The 23,138-nt window shown below is 40.2% G+C and overlaps 1 protein-coding gene across 1 annotated transcript in view; it reads left to right on the top strand.

Annotated features, from left to right (window-relative positions):
* The first annotated feature begins 6 nt into the window (after nucleotides 1-6).
* USP24 (ubiquitin specific peptidase 24) overlaps nucleotides 7-23,138 on the top strand; it is a 181,128-nt gene continuing 157,996 nt past the window's right edge. Inside the window, exon 1 of the mRNA XM_006879725.1 lies at nucleotides 7-403. Within this exon, the coding sequence (XP_006879787.1) occupies nucleotides 83-403 (321 nt within the window). The 5' untranslated portion in view covers nucleotides 7-82. The remainder of the gene's footprint in view (nucleotides 404-23,138) is intronic.

Below are 23,138 nucleotides of genomic sequence, written 5' to 3'. Positions count from 1 at the left end.
GGGGGCGGCGCGAGGCCCGCCGACCCCCCCGGGACCCGCAGCTTCGCCGCTTGGCCGCCGGCGCGGCCCGGAGGCCCGAACCATGGAATCCGAGGAGGAGCAGCACATGACCACGCTGCTGTGCATGGGCTTCGCGGACCCCGCCGCCATCCGCAAGGCCCTGCGCTTGGCCAAGAACGACATCAACGAGGCCGTGGCGCTGCTCACCAACGAGCGGCCCGGCCTGGAGTACGGCGGCTATGAGCCCATGGACAGCGGCGGCGGCCCCAGTCCGGGGCCTGGCGGGGGTCCGCGGGGCGACGGCGGAGGCGACGGCAGCAGCGGCCCCTCCCGCGGCGGAAGCACCGGAGGCGGGGGCGGCTTTGACCCCCCGCCCGCCTACCACGAGGTGGTGGACGCGGAGGTGAGGAGGGGCACACTGACCCTGGCGGCGGAGGCCGCTGGGCGAGTTCGCACGAAGGGGACACACCCCACTGGGCGCTGAAGGGGGCGAGAGCTCTGCGCAGGTCGGCGAGGGGAGCAGTATGCCCCCTTCAGGGTCGGAGGTTACGAGACAGGGGTCACGTGGGGGTCGTCTGCACCCCCTGTCCCGCCGCGCACCCTGTTGGGGGCGTCTAGAGAGGTCGTGGAGAGGGCCCGGGAGATCCGGGAAGACAAACGCCTTAACCTGGAGCGTGTGAGGTGGAGAGGAGACGCAGGTGTCAGGGACTCAGCTGGGCTGTAGCCGACCGGGCTGATGTCAGAGATTGTGACACTAGGTTTCTCTGAAGACCTGGAGGAGACACCAGGTTCAGAATCAGGAAGCGAGGGATGGGCCAGCTAGAGTGGTGGCATTCTAGAGGATTGAATTAGAAAGACGAGAGGGAGATGGGGCCAGATCTAAAAAGAAGAGAGTCTGAGCAGAAGCCAGGAGTGATAGGAACTGTTACAGGGTGGGAGAAGTTCAGGTTTTGGGGGACCGGGCTTTAACAAAACCCAGAAAACCAAACCCAGCTCACGGAGGCTGGTTTGGTACCAGCGATCTCCCATCGGTTTGTGAAGCTGTAAATCTTAAGGAGAGCAAACTGCCTGGTCTTGTTTTTCCAAAAGGACTGGTAGGCTCAGACTGATGGGCCTTTGAATCCACAGTCCAGCATTTACTGCACCACCAGGGTTTCCAGCCCAGGTGTTAAAGCGGTGGGAGTTGGACCGAGAGAGAGAAGGGCAGGAGGAGAGGAGGGACTGGCCTTTGCTGGGGTTTGTGGAGTACTCCTCATGGATACAAGGTTAAGAATGAGGGAGAAAGGAATGAAATAAAGTCACACAAATGTTTTGGGTTCCCCTATAAAAGTTATGTTTACATCGCTCTGTGGTCTAGTAAGTGTGCAGTAGGGTTAGGAAAAAGTCTGAAATACTACAAGAATTACCAGAATGTACTATTGGAAAAATGGTGTTGAGTTGCCAGTTTCGGGGAGGTGGGGAGAGAGGAACTTTCATTATCTGCAAAGCACAATAAAATGAAGTACGTTTGTATGTTCTGGGCACGATATACTGAGAGGTATGGCGAACAGGATCTAAGATAAAGTGGATAAGGAGTCTCTTGAGAAAGGGTGGTCCAGACTTTACCAACTCCTTTGTAGGTAGAAAACCATAAGCCTATTTCATTTGTAATATAAGCAGATAATTTCAGAGGAAAACACTTTTACTACAATAATAAAAATTGACTGAAGAAGCAGTATGCTTGTGGAGAATTACTTTGCAGAAAAATGTCAGCTTGTGGTAAGAATTTTGCTCTACTTGGCCTGATCACAGAGTAGCACAGATCTCAGATAAACTGGTTTATGTTTTTAAATAGACAGGCATTTGGATAATTCTTGATAAATGTAATCTTTCTGAAGAATAAATGTTACACTTTTACAGCAGTGACTGGAAAAAATAGTGTGAGAAAGATGTCACTTCAAAAATAAAAAGGTACCTTTACAATATTTCTTTAGTCACGAGACTTTCATACACTTGGTAAAATTGTTGATACTCAATAAATCAGCTATATCATCGAGATTATTATTCCTAGTATTTGACTTCTCCCCTCATGCCCTACATGAGTAAGTTACTGTATTCTGTAAATGATTGCTCTTGTACAAAATGGGAAGCTTCTGATCCATCCGGGAGCTCCCTAGAAGAAAGATAATCAACTGAAACACCAGCTCCTGAGAACCCTGCAGAACACAGCCCTGCATTGACACAGGGGCACTCATGAGTTGGGACTGACTCCTTGGCACATCTTGTATATATATGAATTTCAGTCACTTTAAGAAAAGATACTCTTTCTCCTCCCCTTCACTCCTCCCACTTTGCTCCTTCTTTTGACTGAGTTTTGACATCAAGAGGAAAACTGTGCCTTTTTCTCAGGTTCTTGTATAATTCTACAAAATTCAATGTACTTTATTACAGTAGAAATTTTATCCTTTGGGCTTTTAAAAATCATCTCTTAATTCCTTAGGATTGGCGAAGATCAAATGATAGTGCTTGGGCTAACATTGAAATGATTTGGAATGGCTTCTTTGAAGCAGATGACTGAGAAGTTTCCTTTCAGGTCAAATCGTAGCATCAGTAGCTTTTTGAAGAAATATGTACAATTTCCATTCATTTCCTCTTGATCTGTGAATTTCACATAGTCCCCTATGTGGCACCATTTACTTTTGACAGTTCAAGAAGTTCTAGTGACTGAGGCTGTTGGATCCATGAACCATATTGGCAGGAATTTAAAATGATAGTTTTGCTGGCAAAGTGCCTGTTGCGGTGCAGTGGCATCTGACCTCATGTCTAATTTCACAAGGGTGAGGGAGAATCACCATGAACAGCCCAAGCCTGATTCCTATGAGTTACAAGTCAAATACACTCAGTCTTGCCAACCATTTTACCAGTTTCGATACTATCTTTCCTTCCAATGTACTCTCCACCTCAAGTGAGTCAACAATTCATTACAGTGGCTACACAGAATTTACCAACCATACACATTGTTGCAAGATTTATTAGGGAAGTAACAGATTATAATTTGGGATCAAAATTAAGAAGCATGTAGGCAAAATCAGCATTTAGTAATAGAACAATTCTGTCAGCTCCTTTGAACTTAACTGAGGGCAGGCTCCTCTCTTGGCCCTTTGCCTTGCCCTACCTTGTATGGGCAAGTGTTTCAAAGCTCTCTTGCTCCACAGGTAATTGCACTCCAGGCCACCAGGAAACCTACCTGAAGGAACTCTCACACCATAGCTTGATGTGCATACCTTGAACTTAGTAAGCCCACCACACTATCTCACAGCACCTTTCAGTGACCCTCTGGTTCTCTGTGCTTCTGTTGCACTGCAGTCACTTCTTGCTGTCTCACACGATCTTGTTGTTCTGTACCTTAGAGTCAGAACCACCCATAAATGACCCTCTAGTGGCTTTTCAGAGGCAGTTAATCACACAGGAGGAGATTGCCCATCCTTCTCCTGCAGAGTTGGTGGCCTTGAATGTGAGCCTTTGGGATCACAGTGCAGCTTCTAGCCACTAGGACACCAGAGTTCCCTACTCTCTTCGATGGTGCAGTTATGTCTTCTGGATCGAGGATCTTTTCAGCACAGAGACCCTGAGTTCAAAGTACATACTCCACTCTTGGCTTTGTTCCTGATGACAGTGAGGTTCTTCCCTCTGCCCTGGGATTGCTCTTTTAGAACCAGCACATCCTTTTTAGTGTTCCATATTGTAGCTTAGCGGTAAGGCATTAGGCTGCCAGCCCAAAAAGGCACGTAGTTCAGATCTACCAGCTGCTCTGTAGGAGAAAAAAGGCAGTTTTCTCCTGTGAAAAAACCCTCTGAAAACCCACTGGAGGGTCAGGTTTAGGTTGTTTCTGACTCAAGGGTACTTAACAATAACCTCAAGAACCCCCATAGGGGTTTCTTGTCTCTTATTTACATTCTTAGGCTATCTAATCCCCTTCCTGGGCCACTAATAATTTATTTACATAGCTCCACCCATCACTAAGAATACAAGACTGTGCTTGTAGCTAAAAGGGCCATTTTAAGGAATTGGCTCCCCCACAACATTTACCCCAATTTTTGCCGCTGTGGTTTTAAAAATCCTGGTTACTACCTATGCAGTGGTTTTCCATCTTTACTGTGAACTTTTGATTTTGAGGAATTAAGATAGATCCTCATTATTGTTGGACATCTCCAGTGGGTCAGTCACTAAAATAAAGTCTGAAATGCATGATATATTTTAATTTTCAAAGATAAGTAACAGCATCCCCATTTTAGCAGGGATAACATTGAACTCAGGCTCCTCTCCCTTGGCTTCAAACCACTGCTATGCATTCCATTCTGCTCGTGGCTTTAGGATGGGCCATATATTCCTTTGAAAGCAGTATAGCTAGAAAAGAGAACAAAGGGGAAAGATAAAACTGAATCAAGGCTTCAGGAATAGGGTGATATTTAAAACATACATGTTTAAGACAGAAGACATATAGCTCCTTAATTGTTATAGGAATGCAGCTTGTAGGCTCCAAAGGAAAGTTTTTTTGAGACCTAGTTAATGGAAGAGATGTGGCTAAAATGCATGTCCTCTCATCCTGAGGCCAGTACGCTTTCTCCATCCCAGCTTTTGGTCTCTGAAAGAAAAAGAGACTGTTGTTTTGCTACTGTGTTATGGAACCTACTCATAGCTTATCCTTCAGCAGGTTTGCAGAAGCAGTAAATCACAAGGGAGGAGATTGTCAGTCTTTCTCCCATAGAGTAGCTGATGAATTTGAACCATGAGCTTTGGGGTTGGCAGTGCAGTTCCTTGCCAGTAGGCCATCAGAAGGGATAAGGAAACAGGAAGAATAAAAGAACAAGGTGGAACTTTTCAGTATTATATAACACACCTTTCTGTTTCTAAAATATATGATTACTTAATTTTAAATTTTATAAATTTCTGTTTGCCACATAAGGAGTATCTGTTTCAATGTCGTCTAAGAAATAATGTCCAGGATTACATAGATAAAAATTAACAAATTAAAAAGGAAAAATGATTAGGTATATTTTCTTTGTCGTTTTGGAACAAGACTGATTCTCTGACTGGGTATACATTCAGTGTTATCTCTGTCCCAGGGTCTGAATTGGTCAGAACATGGCCATTACATTCTAGTAGATTCTAGGCCAGGCCTCTCATTTTACAAGCCGTGACTTCCCAAGGTCATGTAGCTAGTTAGGTAAATTAGTTTAGTAATTTGGGGCTGTGCTATAATTAGGATTTGGTTTAAAAATTAAAATTTGGAAAGTAAAAGTAGTTAGTTTTCTGGTTCAGTAGAAACAAGGATATTACAGATAAAAAAAGACCTAGATATCTAGCAGAAAACAGAACTGCAGAGAAAACCACCATTTTAACATCCTCTGGTGAGATACAGCTATTCTGTTTGGTTGTTAGTAATATTCTCTCGTTGTTTTTACGCTAATGAAATTTGTTAAACCATCAATGTTTGTGTTACTGTTGTTGGGTATAGAGATATATGTGTTTCTTGGACTTGCCAAGAGACTTGAAGAAGTTATCCAGTTTAGTTTTGAATAGCATTACTTCATGGCCATTCCATGGATGATAAGAGTCTGTTCATTCATTATAGAACGTGAGATCTCACAACTGCTCCAAATGTCTTATATTGATGTCTAATGACTGTCAAAATTTTTCCTGGTTCCTGATGTCGCTAATATACACCATTGTAGCTACTATTAAGTGCTTACCTCTGTTCTGTTCTGCACAGCGAACTAGAGAGTTGATCCTGTTAAGAATTTTGGTCCCATCCAGGTATTCCTTAGGAATCAGAACCAGGTACCATTATGGACATCTTAAAAAATGTAATACACTGGAGAGCTCTGGTGGCTTAGTGGCAAGAAGCCGCACTGTAATCCCAGAGGTGAGTGGTTTAAATCCACCAGATACTCTGCAGGAGAAGGAGGGACAATCTCCTCCTGTACCAGTCAGATCCAATTTGATGGTACAAACAAAAAATAATAAGAATTTAAAAAAATGTAATACATGTGAAATGACTCTGATTTGTCATCTTTCTATTTTGTCTTTGTAAACTATTAAAGGAAGCAGGAGTGGCATTCACTTCCTAAACAACATGCCTCTGGAAACTCTATGATCTTTGATAAATGTTGTAGAGGGGCTTCAGGCCTTTTTGTTCATAGGGTCACTATGAGTAGTGCTCCACTTGAAGGCAATCAACAACAACAGACTATTAAAAGGGAATTTTTTGCAAGCAATTTCACATTAGCTGTGGAAATACTCTTGACTCTCTAGCTCTAGGATAGTAAATATTCCAGAGGGTGACATTTAATATTGTGATCTAACAAATACTTTAAACTTCCTCAAATGTTACTCTTCTAATGTGGACATTTCTTCTGGAGGATATTTTGTTATACATACTTGCAAGATTTCATTTTCTTTCATTTTTAAGTTAAGAAACACAAAAGTTGGTCTTGCCATAGTATATAAAAAACACAGTGATTTGTATAGTTAACGTATCCTGTTTCTTCTTTTTTTGACAGTAATTAAAATTGTAAAATCATGAATACTTATATTAAAGTTTATACTTAAAATTCATAGGTTTTTTCCTCCTAAAATAACAATAATCCTAATGTACTTGATTGGAAGGAGGAGTGGTATCCACTTCCGTAATAGCTTGCCTCCAGAAACCCTGTGAACCTGGAGAGAGGATGAAAGGCACCCAAGCATCGAGGACTCGAGGACTCTCCTTCATAGGGTCGCTATGAGTTGCCTGCGACTCGATGGCACTTAACAACAACAGTGTACTTAAAAAAAAAATCTCAAAGTCATTGCTGTTGTTTTGGAACCAACTCTTAGCTGACCCTCTGGTGGTTTTTCCGAGGCTGTAAATTGCATGGGAAAAGAGTGCCCTCCTTTCCCTCACTCTTGGAGCCACTGGTGAATGTAGACTGCTGGGGATGCACCCCCTTTCGATTAGCAGGTTAGCTGCCTACGAACTAGGCCAGCAGAGCACTGTGTATAGAATAAATATTTTAAAAAGTGAATTTACTTATCTATTGGGGATTTAAAGATGCCCTAGTGATGGTTTCACCTGATAGAGCACAGTTCTGATCTGTTGTTCAAAGGATCGCTATGATTTGGCACAGAAGCACAATAAAAACAACAACAGTGATGATAGTGTACTGTATACTAACCAAGAGTTTAATTGTTAGAATCTACCAATGGCTCAGAGAGAGGAAGATAGATGGACAGTCTACACAAGTTCAGATTTACAGCCTAGTTGAGGGTCAAAATGAATATATTTATTGATTTGATGGCAGGGAGGTTGGAGTTCACTTTGGTGGCCTATATAGTTACAAACCAGTTGGTTTCTAACTAATAAGTTATCAGATCTACTAGCTGCTCCAGGGGGAGAAGATTGCCAGTTTGCTCCCATAAAGGTTTACTGTCTCAGAACCCTCAGTGAATGACTACCATCAATCAGCTGGTGGTCGGTTAGTGTGGTTTTAGATTAGTGATTTGAATAAATGGCCTATAGTCATTGATGACTGTAAATGGCCCAGAGTGATTGATCTGTAAGCTTAAACAAGGAAAAAGAAAAAGCATTTAAAGATTTCAGAATAAAAATGAAAATCCAAAATTAATCAAAAGTATATGGAATTAGAATAGTGAATCTGAAATCAACATATCCTAAGTTTTGAAATAGAAAGGTTTTTACCAGTATATTTTCTCTTTTAGGAACTAAGCTGATGAGTTCAACTAATGGTTAGAGTCTCACCTTGTAATTACCTGCTTGCTATTAGAATGAATGTCATTTGGTCATACCTTTGGAATGTCTGGGAGTGTATGGTTGTGGTGAAATCATAATAGGTAGTGACAGTTTTATGTGGCATAATAATACTGTTACTTTAAGTTTCGAAACCAGTTACTGTAGTAGAAAACTAAATATAGTAGTATTTTAACAATGTGAGGAAAGGGTTTGAGCCTTAATGCAACCTAAGTAGCTGATAATCAGTGTTCTGCATGTTTTCTTGTGTTACACTGCTAACCCAAAGAGGCACAGTGCGCATCTTCGGTGGTTTTAATCCACTAGCATCTCCAAGGCTGAAAGATGGGCAATCTCTTCCTGTGTTATTTATAGCTTTGGGATCCCTTTAAAAGATCATCTATGAATTTACAGCAATGACATTGACTTTTGACCTAAATATATACCATTTACTCAAACCTGACAGTAAAGATTTAAAAAAAAAAATCCATTTTAATAAGAATGATTGTATGTTGTCATGAGGGCCATTCCTTGGAAAAAGAGATCATTCTGGGAAAGGTAGAGGACCAAAGCAAGAGAGGAAGACCCCAAACAAGATGAACTGACAGGGGGGAGCTCTGGTGGCCTAGTGGCAAGGAGCTGCAACTACAATCCCAGAGGCACACGGTTCAAATCCACCAGATGCTCTGCCGGGAAAAGGAGGAACAATCTCCTCCTGTACCAGTCAGATCTGATTTGATGGTACACACACACACACAAAAGATGAACTGACAGAATGAGTATAACAATGGGTCCCAGCATATGGGTGACCTGAGAATGGTACAGGCTAGGGCAAGGTTTTTAATCTATTATTCATGGGGAAGCTGTGAATCATAACTGATTCAATGGCACCTAACAACAAGCACCTAGTATTTAAAAATATATAGTAGAATGTTGTTGTTGTTGTTACGTGCTGTCGAGTCGTTTGCGACTCATAACGACCCTATGTACAACAGCCCTAAACCATGCTCTATCCTGTGCCAATCTCATTGCCTCTGACAAGCCCATCCCGAGTATCCCAGTCACTGAATCAATCCACCTCGTAGAGGGTCTTCCCCTCCTGCGCTGTCCCTCCACTCTACCCAGCATGATGTCCCTCTCTAAAGACCTGTCTCTCCTTGCAACATGTCCAAAGTATGTCAGACGAAGCCCCAGAATCCTTGCCTCCAAGGAGCAGCCTGGTTTAATCCTCTCTACAATGAATCTCTTTTCTTGGCAGTCCATGGTACATCCAGTACTCTTCTCCAGCACCACAGCTCAAAGGTGTCAATTTTCCTTCTATCCTTCCTAATCATTGTCCAACTCTCTGATGCATAACAAGTGATTCTACTCTCTCTCTCTCTCTCTCTAGTAGAATATACTTCACATATGTGTAGTTCAGGAAAAATCTAGGACAATATTTCAAATTTGAAAGATCAGAAAAAGATAAGAAATAAACACATGTATACTTAAGATTGAACTACTGAAAAAACTAAAATGGATGCATCAAGTGTGTACACTTCACTCCTGTTGTGTTTTGACTTATTTAAAAAGTTTTAATATTAGATTTTCTAGCACATTAGAAGAGTTTTGCAGTAGTCCACATAAGAGGTCATGAGCTGTAGAGGTAAACACATTGGCAAGAGTGAGAAGTGACAGCTAACGGTCGAATTTGGTAAAAGAGAGGACAGGAACATTTTAAAAACATACCAGCCAAAAGCACTAGCCAGTTTGGAAAAGTATTTGAAACAGTTTTATGTACTTTATAACCCTTGAGGGAATAACTTTCTTTCTTTCTTATGTGACACTCAAGAAAAGGTTCCAGCATTCACTGTTCAGAAAAAATCAGAACACATAATAAATGTGTTTCAGATTTTAAGTTTTTGTTTCTCTGTTAGGAAAAACAATATTGGGCAGCTTTAGCTTTTCACATTTGAGGGAAGTTCAGGCCTCAGATGCTGTGTTGCAGACGCATTGCTGTGGGAGTAGTGTTTCAGTGTCCTGAGAAGTAAATGTAGGGTTTCTGTTTGGGATTCCCCCCCCTTCGAGAGTGTTTTAGTTTCTCTTTTAAGCTTGCATTTTTCATTGTTATTATAATCATAAAGATTTTTATAGTTCAGTATTGTCATATTTTCCCATCACAATTGATACATAAAAGTTTTTTGTTAAGCTCATTTTGATAGTTGGTGACATTATTATTTATTGCTGATGATCTCTGTTGTAAGTTTTCAGCTAAATATTTTATAACAGTTGTTACCATGATAGGTTTATGGGTTAACTTCTCTCCCCAGCTGTGAGAAGTCTGGCTCTCACCATTGGTGGCTGATATATTTTTGCTTTGGGTTTTTTGTGTGTGTGTTACATATTGTGGGGAGAGGTAAAATTTTACTTGTTTTAGAGTTGATTAGCTAAAGCCAGAGAATGGAATATATAACTGCTTATTTGGTTATTTAATTTGGTTTAAAAAAATGAGCCAGTACAATTAAGTTGAGATTTTATTTTGATAATATTTGTAGAAATTAAAAATATCTCAGTCATGATAAAGAGGTCTATAGAACCATTTTCTCAGGCTGAAGTGAAAATTTTATTTCCCTTTTAGAAAGAAATTGTATTTTAGGGAAGACCAAATTGTTTATATTAGGGACATTTCTTAAAACACTGTTTTAGTTAAATAATATGATAACTTAATCTTTTTTGATTGACTTCCAACTCTTTTTCAGAAAGAATTGTTGGGAAGACATTTCTTTTTCTTACCGAAATCTCAGTGTCTGCGAGTACACATTTAGAACTCGGCTTTTCAGTAACAGTTGGTCCTTTCTTTTGCTCCTGGCGCTCTTTTTAGTTTGCTGTGTTGTGGATGAGAACCTGGACGATTTAGTCCATAGCAAGGTACGCTGGTAACCCAAAGGCTATATATCTCCAAGGATTGGAACCCATCAGTAGCACCACAGGAGAAAGATGGGCAGTCTCCTTCCACTGTGATCTGCAGCCTGGGAATCTTGATGGAGGGTCAGCTGTGAGTAGAACTAACTCAGAGGTAGTGAGTGAGTGGGTGATACTCTCTGCAGGAGCCCTTCTGGAGTAGGGGAGATAGAAGTTGTGTTGCTCATGTTAGACTCCACCAGCTTCTCATAGGGGGAAGAGGAAGCAGTCTGCTCTTGTTAATGAAGGCATTGGAAACCTAACTTAGGGTGGAAATAGTCTTAATGAAATCTGGTTTTGTTTGTTTCTATATTGTCAGGTTTTGATTGCAAATTCACTTGTTCTTTGAAATACATAGTTAGAAATCTACTGTAGTGAAGGAATTTGGTATACGTTTTAAATATATTTATGAGTCTAAAAAAAATGAGAGTATTCCTTGCTGTACTTGGTATCACCATTGTCAGTTGTGCAAGTTATCCTAGATTTCTTGCTTTCCTTTCTTGTTAAATAGCCTACTAATTACTAATGACTTATTAATGAGGATGGCACAGGACAGGATAAGGTTCAAATCTGTTGTTCATAGGGTTACTGTGAGTCATACTCAACTCGAAAGCATCTAACAACGATTACTTATTACTAATTACTGATACCCTGTTCCCACAGTTTTTATTTTCTTTCCCCCACATCTACATTTTCTTACTGTTTCTTTGTGTCACTTACACTGGCACCAGAATGATCTCTAAAGTGCAGATGTTAAACATGGATAATCTTGCTCCTAAATGTTTGGTGGTTTGTTATCTCCTTTTCTTTCAAGGTCTCCAGGCTCCTGTTTATCTGGTCTTGTTGGCTCCAGTCTTCCTTTGCCCATACTCACTCACTCACACTCTCTCTCTCTCTCTCTCTCTCGTGTGTGTGTGTGTGTGTGTGTACACCATCCAGTCAGCTCTGACAGGCACAGGAGGAGGTTTCCCCTCCTTCTCCAGTGGAGGCTCCGGTGGATTTGAACTTCACACCTCAGGGTTGCAGCGCAGCTTCTTGCCTCTAGGCCACTAGAGCTCCCTTGCCCATATTCTTTTGAAGCTTATTGTCATTGTTGAAGTTATGTACCTTAGTGACAATATAAACAACAGATCTAAATGCTGACCTATCCGATGCCATCCTCGTCGTCTCTGACATACTTGAGCCCATTTCTGCTGTCACAGTGTAAGTCCACCTTATTGAAGGTCTTTCTTTTACTGATGTTCTTTTCCAAGGAATATCCTCACTGGACTTTATAAAGAAGAATGTGGTATCAGGATTGGAGGAAGACTCATCAACAACCTGCATTATGCAGATAATACAGCTTTACTCACAGAAACGGAGGAAAACTTGAGGTGCTTGGTGCAGAGGATCAAAGACTGCAGCCTTCAATGTGAATTGCATCTCACTATCAGGAAAACAAAAATTCTCACCACTGGGCCAGTTAGGCAGCATCACGATAAATGGAGAAAAGTTTGAAGTTAATAATTTCATCTTGCTTTGATCTGCTATCAACACCTTTGACACCAGCAATCAGAAAATTAAAAGACGAGTTGCGTTGGGAAGACTGACTACCAAGGACCTCTCCAGAGTGTTAAAGAGCAGTGATGTCAGCCTAAAGTCTAAGATGTCCCTGATCCAGGCAGTGGTTTTCTTAGTTGCTTGCTCTGCATTAGAGACCTGGACAATGACTAAGGATGACAGAAGAAGAATCAATACCTTTAAGTTGTAGTACTGGAGAAGAATATTGAAGATACCATAGACTACCAAGAGAACACACAGAGCTGTCTTGGAGAGGATGTAATCAGGTTGCTCCTTGGAGGCAAGAACTTTAAACTCTGTCTCATACTGTGGGCATGTTGCCAGGAGCGACCAGTTCTCTGAGAAGAATGTCATGCTTCGTTCTCAGAGGAGGATATCAAGCTTCGAAGGATAGAAGGTCAGCACAAGATAGAAAAAAATCCTGAATGTGATGAATTGACAGTGACTCTGGCAGTGGGATCCATTTTCTCAGAGATGGTATAGTTGGCTCAAGATAGAACAAGGTTCAGAGCTGTGCATAGAGTTGCTATGAGTAGTAGTTGACTTGATGGCACTTAACAACAACGTACCTAAAGATGCAGCTTCATCGTCCTCTCTTTAAGGAGACTGGCGGCGCCTTCTCCAACTTACCTGTTCTTTCAGCAGTCCATGGGATAGTCGGTACTCTTGTCCACTACCCAATTGAAAGGCATTGTTTTTTTTCTGTTTCCTTACTCATTTTCCAGTTTCTCAGACACATAGGAAGTGGTTGCCAAAACTAGGGCCTGATTCAGGTGCACCTATTTCCCGACTCTCATTTCTGCTGTTTCCCCTCAGCATTGATCTTTCTGGCTAACTCCACTTCATTCCTTAAGACTTACTCAAATCTCCTTTATTTTGAACTCTACTCACTCAACATGCTCCTGCTGCATTTTGTACATATATCAATTAAAGCAATGGTCTTATTTTTAATTTCGTGTTTTTAAAAAGAAAGTCTTTACACATATCTCTCTCTCTCATTCCAGTGGCTTGAGGGTCAGGACCCCACTTATTTTTATTACCTCTGTGTCCATAATATGTGTAGCTCTAAATAGTATTTGACTAGAAAGGCAAGGACTACTTGGATGGATGAAAGTAAAATCTTACATGACATGTAAATGGTATTTGAAACTGTAAAAAGAGCAGTGACAATGTGGAGACAGCCATATCTGTCCACTAACTCCACCCAGGGGAACTGACCCATCTACAACATCCATAATACAAAACCGACTCTGATGAGGTCAGACATACCTGCACTCTTTCTGCTAATTCCAACACCCGTCTTATTGCTTTACTGGGTCCAAAATCTGTTGCAGTAGCTCATAGGGCACAGAGAACCATACTCAAGATTATGAGGTTTTATTAGGGAAGTCACAAAGCTATGATTCAGGTTAGTAGCTGGATACAGTTTCATTTGGCACCAGGATACAATTTCTCAGAACAGCTTCTGAAGCATACTCACAGGACATTCAGCCTCATAGCTTTAGGCAGGTGTTAGAAAGCTGTTAGTCCTACCACTTATGACTTCCTCCCCACCCCACCCCCAACTCAAGTCTGCCAGCAAACTTGAGCAAATGCCCCTGGCTCTTGTTCTATGGAATAGCAGTCAGCTCTGTTGCGGCTACTGCTGCTCTCCTGTATGTCTGGCTGGTGCAAGAATCTCTGGCCCAGAAGGGCATGCTATATTCATGCTATACTTCTTTGTTGGTGGTGAGATTCTCAAATTCTGCTGCTAAATTATCTCAATTTAATGGCAAGACTAGCTAATCCCCTTGTGCATAGACTAACACATCCTGTTCACATAGTCCCACCCATTCAGATAGCACAATCAAAGTCAGTGGCTAGGCAAGCTATTTTGAATGATAAGCCCTTAACAGAAGCAATATTGAACTATGAGGTTGGGAATCTATTTAGAATCTGTTGTTAGTCATTTGTATATTATTGGGCAAATCATTTTCTCATCTATAACATAGATATTATGGACTAGATCCATGGTTAACTTTTTTAAATGGAAAAAAATCAGATTTAATTTGTTGTTGTTGTTGTTATGTGCCATCGAGTCGCTTGCGACTCTTAGAACAAAAATCTGAAATTATTTGGAAAAGGTCTGTTATTTTAGTGATCACATTTATTTGAAGGATTGGAGAAAAATGAAAATGCCAGTTAACCTCTGAACTTGTAAACTATCTGCAAATCAGCTCACTTCAAGACTGGAAGACTCATGGACTAGAAGACTTCAGGACTGGAGAACTCAAATCTGAGTATCAGAATTTATGCAGGTGTCTCTATTTATTTAAAAAAATGGTTTTAATTTTATTATGTGTGCATGTGTACCATCAAATTGGATCTGACTGGTACAGGAGGAGATGGCCCCCTCCTTCTCCAGCAGAGCATCTGGTGGATTTGAACTGTGTACCTCTGGGATTGCAGTGCAGCTTCTTGCCACTAGGCCACCAGAGCTCCCTCTGTGTCTCTTTTGAGTATATTCTACCTACCTTAGACTACTGTACAGAGTCTCTTTCACACTGGGCAAATTCTTGCTTTCAGCCAACTCTAAATGAAGGGGCAGCTAGCACACCGCCATCTCCCCAAACGAAGAACATTGGAATATTCCACTTTGTTGATTTATATATCTCTTCATATGTTTCTTCATCAATGAAGATTTTTCTTTTTTCTTCAAAGAGAAAAATGAACTGAGGGGAGGAATGGGCAGGGAGGAAAATGTGCAGTGATGAATGAATGGGGAAAATAATTAAATGGAAAGAATATGCTATAAAAATATATATGTTGCATTTAAAAAATAATAAAAAAGAAAATGTGTATATACTTTGTTTTGAAAACAGTGATCTGTGTAGAGCATACTTTTTTCCCCAGAAGGACACAACTGAGATGCACATCTCAGACAGTCTTTCCTTGCTTCCTTGTGATTATTATATTGTTACTCAAAATTATAAGGTTGTTGTAGCCTCCACATGCAGTCTGATCTGTTTTCAAAAGAATTCAGTTATTTGACTAAATGACTCTTGTCATTTATACACTTTAATGTATCTCTCCTATTTGTACAGTTATAAGGAACTGTGGCTGCCATTTCTGATGGAAAATAGAGCTCACAGAATATGTGTTAAGAAAAGATGCAAATCAAATTATATTGATTATAAAAGGGAATTAAATTGAAAATATGGAGTAGCAAAACAGTTAACAGCTCATACAACAAAAATAGTCCTCAAATCAGTGCATTTTTATTGAGTTCTTTGTAGGACGCCTTGAGCTAAGGGCTGACATTGTAGTAGTGACCACCTTAGATAAAGTATCTTCCCCATTATGATTTCAAAGTTAGTTATTTCTTATGACTTGAACATTAATAATCTTTGAGTGGTGTAAAAAGTTAGTGTGCTCAGTTGCTAACCAAAAGGTTGGGGCTGGAGTATACCCAAAGGCCCCTTAGAAGAAAGGCCTGGTGATTTTCTGGGAACTCTGCCATGAAAAGCCCCAGGAACACACTTCTGGTCTGACACACAGGGGTGGCAGTGAGACAGAGGCAGCTCAAGGCAACTGGTTTTCAAATCTCATTGTAATATTCTAATCCAGAAACTAGAGGCCTTTAAGTTGTGGGTTAATTATAAAAGTGTTTAGATCTGTTGAAAACATTTAGAGAGTGCCTCAAGAATTTTTTGTAATGTAATTTGACCTGCCATGCTAATCATTGCCAGGAAATGAAGAGATAACTTCAAGTGATATTTCTTTAGCACTGTAGAATGCACAGAATTAATTTACTCATAACATTTTTAATATTAATAGGGTGATGATTGTTTTGACCAGTATGTCTTTAATAGTGGTGCTGATTATTTCAGTTAAATGCCATTACTTTTAGTCTTAGAAGCATTAAAATATAAATTCATCCTAGAGAAGTGAAATTGCTGTAGGAACTGCTCATATGTTATGCTAAAAATGTCCTTATAATTGTTGGAAATATAAAAATAGGCAATTTAAAGTCTCAAGATTTAGTGTTGAATGTTTGAAAGCCTTATGCTACTGGATGGGTACCTTGGTGGCTTAGTGATTGAATTTTTACCTTCTGTGTGGAAGAGCCTGTCTTGGTTTCCCAGCTAGTACATCTCATGGTCAGCTACTGCCCATCAGCAGAGGATTGCAGGCTGCTGTGATGCTGTGAGTTCACAGTGCAGATTTCATGCTAACGTGGACGATGGATAAAGGCCTGGTAATCTCCTTGCAGAGATGGGCAGTGGAAATCATGTGAATCACAGCAGCTGGATGGACAGTTGATCATGGGGGGCTGGCAAAAGATGGAACTCTTGAGCCTGAGGTTGAACAGCAACTCAGCAGCGGCTAACAACATGCTTGTGGAAGTAGCAGAATTGATTATGTTAATGAAATTTTGTTTGAGATTAGTAACATTGGCAATCTTTAATATAATGGTAGGGGTTTTTGTGCTCAATTTTATTTATAGCTATACTGTTAAATAGTACTTTACTAAAATAATGCTTTGTAAATGTTAGTTTTCCTTTTGTGAGCTACTCTTCATGATGTCTGCTTCATTTTGAAATGCTTTTGTGAATTATAGTAGCCATAAACCATTCTATATTTCACTAGTGACAGTTAAAGTATTATATGTGTCGTACTGCTTTTTGAGGAAAATGTCAGATACATATTGAGCAACCAGTACTCTCAGTGTTGAAATTGTGCCAACAACAAGAACAAACAGTATTGAAAACTGGTACCATAGAAACAGTTGATTCATATGTATTCAGACATAGTCACTGCTATTGAGAATAAAGCATAATCAAGTTTTATTTGCTTTTTTTACTTTGAACCTTACATGGTTAAAATACAAACCATTATCTGTGGCAGTTACTCCAGGCATTCATTAAGGATCAGAAACAGTGCAAAGTTACCTTGGCTTCATCCAGTTAATTCATGTTGTTATGTACTGTTGAGTTGGAACCAACTCATAGCTGACCTTTCAGCCTGTTTTCAGAGGCTGTAAATTGTACAGGAGTAGATTGCCGCTTTTCTCCATCTTTCTTGTTCGGAGTCCCCTGGTGAATTCGAACCTCATGCCTTTATGTTGGCAGTGCAACACTTTATCCACTGAGCCACCAGAGCTCCCTTGTTAGTTGATAGTGAATATGGGTGAAAGAGATTATGACTATTTGGTAAGAAACACCTAAACAAATTCCAGGTGTGAGTGTACTGCCCTCTTCTCCCTGTTCCAGGAACTAAAAGTTGTAAATTGAAGGATTAAAGTTGAGATTCATTTCAGAGCTGTGAGGAACTCTGAAGATTGTGTGGCATTACATTTTCTCAGTTTAAGAATCAGGGTGTTGACACTTTGCTCATTAGCAAAGGCAAGAAAGGAGTTCAGCCTCTGCCTCCCTACTGTTTTTCTGACATGAGGAAGTCTTTGACTGTGGTCAGCTTTAATATACCCTTCGTTACATATTTTCTGCATTCTAGTCATCACTCTTTCCTTTGTTACATAACCATTTGAGTTGAGGAGGTCAGGGTTACAGTTTAATTAATTTTTTTCCCTCCCTGAAGTGTTTATCCTGCTCTCCCATGCAACAGTTTTTACTTAAACAGCTGTTAGTAAATTTATAGAATGTGGTGGGGGTGGAGGAGAGAAAGAGTGAGCAATTGCTATCACTTGTGAAGATGCTGGAGTACTTCATCTTTTTAGCATCCTGTACAACTGACACATGTTAACAGCCCACTCCATACTTTTGAATTGTGGTATTGATAAAGGATGTTGGATATACCATAAACTGCCAAAAGGAGAAACAAATCTGTTATGAAAGAAGTACATCCAAATTGTTCCTTAAAAGCATAGATAGTAAGACTGTCTCAGAGACTTGGGCGTGTTACCAGGAGGAGCAAGTCCGTGGCAAAGGAGAAGGTGAGGGAAAGCAAGAAAGACCCTTCAGGAAGCTGATTGACACAATTCCTGCTATAGTTGATGGTGCAAGATTGGGCATAGTTTAGATCTGCTGTGCATATAGCTGCTATGAGATGGAGTCTCTTTGATGGTAGTTAACAGCAGGAATTGCCTTTCTTGTAGAAAGTCTGGTAGCACAATGATTAAAATACTTGGCTGCCAACCAATAGGATTTAACCTACCAGCGATTCCATGGGACAATAATGTGACAAGTTTTACAGCCATAGAAACCCTGTGGGTGCAGTTTTACACCGACCTTATAGAGTAACTGTAAGCAGCAACGTAAACTTAATGGTAACGATTGTGAGTATTCCTGCTTTTATCCACAGTTGCACATGGGTTTTGAGTATTTAAGCTTAATAGTATATGTACACATCTCTTGAAACAGTGGCCTAGTGGCAAGAAACTGAGCTGTAGTCCCAAAGGCACAGTTCCAAAAGCCACCAGCTGCTCGTGGGAGAAGGATGGACCATCTCCTTCCATGAGATTAACTGCCTCTGAAACTCCGCCGGAGGGTCATTTATGGGTTGGTTCTGACTCTGTGTGGTACACAACATTATGTTAGGCATATATCCTTTAGTTCTTTAAAGTTAACCTATATTGGATAAAGAGTTTCACCACCAAGACAAAAAAGGCAGGCTCTTCAAATCCACCAACTGCTTCTTGGGAGAAAGCCCCCCCCACCAAGTTTTCAGAAATAGTAAACCAAATGGGAGGTGATTGCCCATTTTCTCCTACACGGCTGCTGGTGAATTTGAACTATGTGCCTTTGAATTATAAACACAGCTCCTTAACCCACTAGGCCACCAGAGCTTTGAAATATTTTTTTTGGGGGGGTTTTAAAAAAATCTGTTACTTACATGCCTTGAAAAATATTTTAATGAATATGTAGATTTCTTGGGAGATGTTGTTCTTGTTAGGTGCCACTGAATCCTTTTTTTAATAGTTTGTAGCAAGGATATTTTTTTAACTGTTAACTGCATCTTTATAATAGGACTCTATTTTGGACCTAATACCTTAAATAGAAACCTTTTTTTTTAAAAAAAAAATATTTTGTACAGATTTACTTTCGAAGTTCATATACATTGTTTTTCACAGCAGATATTTCCCATTTCCTTTACCCCTCCCTCCACGCATCAGATTGTATCACTCTGTGATTAACAACAGCCCCCCATCCTCACCACTCTGCTCCTACCCAACTCCCCTTGGATCCTCATATGATAATAGTTTTATACAGTATTTGTGCTTATGGGACTGAGTTCATTCAACACAATTCTCTCTAGTCCCTCCCAAATTAGATATTTACAAAATCATTACCCAAGGGTGCTGCATAGTATTCCATCATGTTAATATACTTTCATTTCTCAGTCCATTCGATTGTGATTGGACATTTGGGGTGTTTCCATATTCTTGCTTTGGTGAATAATGCTGCTGTGAGCATTGGTGTACAAGTCTCTGTGCCTCAGTTCTCATTTACTTGGGGTATATTCCATGCAGTGGTATGGATGGGTCATATGGAATCTGTGTTCAGTTTTCTGAAGAAACACCAAACTGCATTCCACAGTGGTTTTACCATTTTACAATCCCACCAACAGTGTATAAGAGTTACTATCTCTCTACATCCTCTCCAACATTTATTGCTTTCTGTCTTGTTAAATTTTGCCACTATTATTGGAGTGAGATGATTTCTCATTGTGGTTTTGATTTGCATCTCTCTTATTGCCAGTGATTTTGAGCATTTCCTGATGTGTTTGTTGGCCATTCCTCTGTGAAAATTCTTTCAATGTCATTTGCCCATTTGTAATTGTGCTGTCAGTCTCTTTCTGTGGAGGCCCTATAGTATTCTGTAAACTTTCTTTTATAACCCAGTTGTGTAGAGTGTTGTTCAGTTTCCACATGGGTGGTTTTGTAAGCTTTACTCTCCTGCAGTTAATTTCTAGTTTTATGGCATTGTGATCTGAGAAGATACTTTGTATTATTTCATTGTTTTTTAAGTTTGTTGAAACTTTCTTTGTGTTCTAGTATGTGACAGATTCTGGAGAATGTACCTTGGGCACTTAAGAAAGTGAGTTGATTTTTAGTTGGGTGCACCAGAAGGTCAAGTTGACTGTATAGTTAGTGTTTCTTTATCTTTGTTAAGTTTCTTTGGAGTTGACCTATCCTTTGGTGATAGTGGTATGTTGAAGTCTCCTGCCACTATTGTGGTGTTGTCTATTCTTTCTTCAGTTCTGTTAGTTAACCTTTATGTATTTTGCAAGTCTGTCATTGACCAAGGTTGTGTTTTTTGATCTATTAATCAGTATGTGCCTTTAATCAGTATGTAATTCCCTTCCTTATCTTTTATGGTGGTTTTCATTCTGAAGTCTTATTTTGTTGGAAATTCATATTGCCACTCCTACTTTTTTAAGTTTGCCATTTGCTTGGTATATTTTTTCCCAGCCTTTGATTTTGAGTCTGTATTTCTCTCCATTGTTTAGATATGTTTCTTGTAGGCAAAATATTGATGGGCTTTGGGGTTTTTTTTTTTGTTTTTTTTTATCCATTCTACTATTCTTTTTCTCTCAATTGGTACATTTAATCTGTTCACATTAAGTGTGATTATTGGCAGGCCAGTTTTACCTTTGCCATTCTGCTGTGTTTCTTTTTCTGTTGTTCCTGGTTACTATGGACCATGCACTTTCCTTTGGAATCTCTGTGTGAAGGATTTCACTTAAAATTTCTTGTAGTTTTGGTTTTATTTTCACAGATTCCTTGAGTTCCTTCTTTTCTGTAAAGGATCTAATTTCTCCTTCAGATTTAATGGACAGCTTTGCTGAGTATTTAGGATCCTTGGCTGACAATTGTTTTCTTTCCATTTTACGTATATGCCATCCATTGTCTTCTTGCTTGCATGTTTTCTGCTGAGAAATCAGAACTTAATCTAATTGTTTCCCTTTTGTAGGTGCCTCTTTTTCTCATGCTGCTTTTTGTATTTTATCCTTTTCTTTTAATTTGGAGAATTTGATTATGCTATGTCTTGATGTTTTTCTTTTTGAGTCTAGTCTATTTGGTGTTCACTGTGCTTCTTGAATGTGGATTTTCTTATTCTTCAAAATACCAGATATATTTTCTTCTAGTATTTCTTCCACAATTTTCTCAGTGACTTCCCTGTTCCTCTCATGATCTGGAATTCCAGTCATGTGTACGTTGTTCTTTTGATGTCATTCCACATGATTCCTTTTTTTTTCTTTATATTTCATCTCTGGTTTTTTCCTAGCATGTTTCCAGTGAGGCTCTTCTCTTCCAGCTCACTGACTCTCTGTTCCATCTCTTCAATTCTACTTTTTTGTCCCACCAGTGCACTTCTGCCATTTCTGTCTTAATGTTCTAGATTGCATTTTCATATTTTTTCTGTTACTTCCAGTACTGTGTTGGCTGTTCTTCTCTGTCTTGTGATAATTTTTTAAGTTCTTATACCTCTTTATATTATCAATTCTTTCTTTCATTTTTTGGCATTTTCTACCATAGCTGTTCAAGTTGCTCCTCATCAATATGTTTCTTCTGGATTGCTGTCTCTGGGATATTTGCTTTCTTAATGGCTTCCATTGTTTCTTCCATCATTTGCGTCTTCTTCTGTAGGTGTTCAAATAACTCCACATCAACATATTTCTGGTTCTTTCTATCTGGGGTATTCATTGGGTCTGCCTTTTTAGGAGAAGGTTTGTTTTGGGGTTTTTGGGTTGGTTTTTTTTTTTTTCAGGATGACTGAGGCAGACTGCTGCTTTCTTGACATTATGTGAGTCTTTTCTTAGTAGATACTAGTTTATTGTAACTATATGGTGACCCAGGGTATGGCAATGTTTTGTGAGGGACCCATATATTGGTGCTCCCCTCTTGGGAACAACAGTCAACCAAGAGTGGGATGACTATTGGCCTCCTGGAACCTTGCCTTTACCTGGCCTCTTCCACTTGAGACTAAGAAATCCCCCTTGATGTAGCTAGACAGCAGTGTTTCACCCATAGTACCTGTGCTATCGGTGCTCCTGGTGCAGGACAGCATGGGCAGCAGCTGTGCGGGTCTCCAGGTGGTGGGGGTAGAGGTCTAGTGCACTGGGCATGATTGCAGTACAAAAAACTGCAACTCCTCAACCTGGCAGGCAGTGGTTCTGCCACCAGCCAGGGTGTGAGTGTGCCTGGGGTTGGCTGCAGCCTATAGCAGATGCCTGGGAAATGGTGGCTAGAAGATTCTACTGGGCTAGCCATGCCACACAGGCCTTGCTGTCTTGCAGCAGAGTGAAGGTTTTGATTTTTTACTACTACTCCCCCCTCTCCTTTGTAAAGTTTTTTTCTTAATTCATATAGAAGAATATTGTATATATCTAAGAATGTGATGACTTCTAAAAGAAATAAACCTTTTTAAACTTTTAGTAGGACTACTTGCCTGATTGTTTTTGTATGTTGTTATGTGCCTTCTGCAACTCATAGCAACCCTGTGTACAATAGCTCTGAACCCTGTCCCATTGTGATCCAGTCTCCCTGTCTCTGACACACTTACCCACCTCACCCCAGTTCCTGTGTCAGTCTATCTTATCTGAGGTCTTCTCTCCTGTGCTGTTCTTCCACCCTTCTAAGCATGATGGCCTTCTCCAAGGACTGGTCCCTCCTGGCAACATGTCAAAAGTGTGTGAGACAGAACTTCACAATCCTTGCCTCGAAGGAGCAGTGTGGTTTCACTCTCTCTGAGATAAACCTGTTTGTTCTCTTGGCAGTCCATGATATGTTCATTACTGTTCTCCAGACCACGACTCAGAGGGATCGATTCTTCTTTTGTCAGTCATCCTTAGTCATTGTCCACCTCTCTGATGCATAACAAGTAATTTTGAAGACTGTGGCCTGAATCAGGTGCATCTTAGTCTCTAG

The sequence above is a fragment of the Elephantulus edwardii genome, unplaced genomic scaffold, assembly GCF_000299155.1.
Source record: "Elephantulus edwardii isolate Elephantulus edwardi_28Jun2011 unplaced genomic scaffold, EleEdw1.0 scaffold00005, whole genome shotgun sequence".
Taxonomy (NCBI): Eukaryota; Metazoa; Chordata; class Mammalia; order Macroscelidea; family Macroscelididae; genus Elephantulus; species Elephantulus edwardii.
The sequence above is the reverse complement of the archived record's forward strand: the minus strand, read 5'-3'. Positions and strand labels throughout refer to the sequence as shown.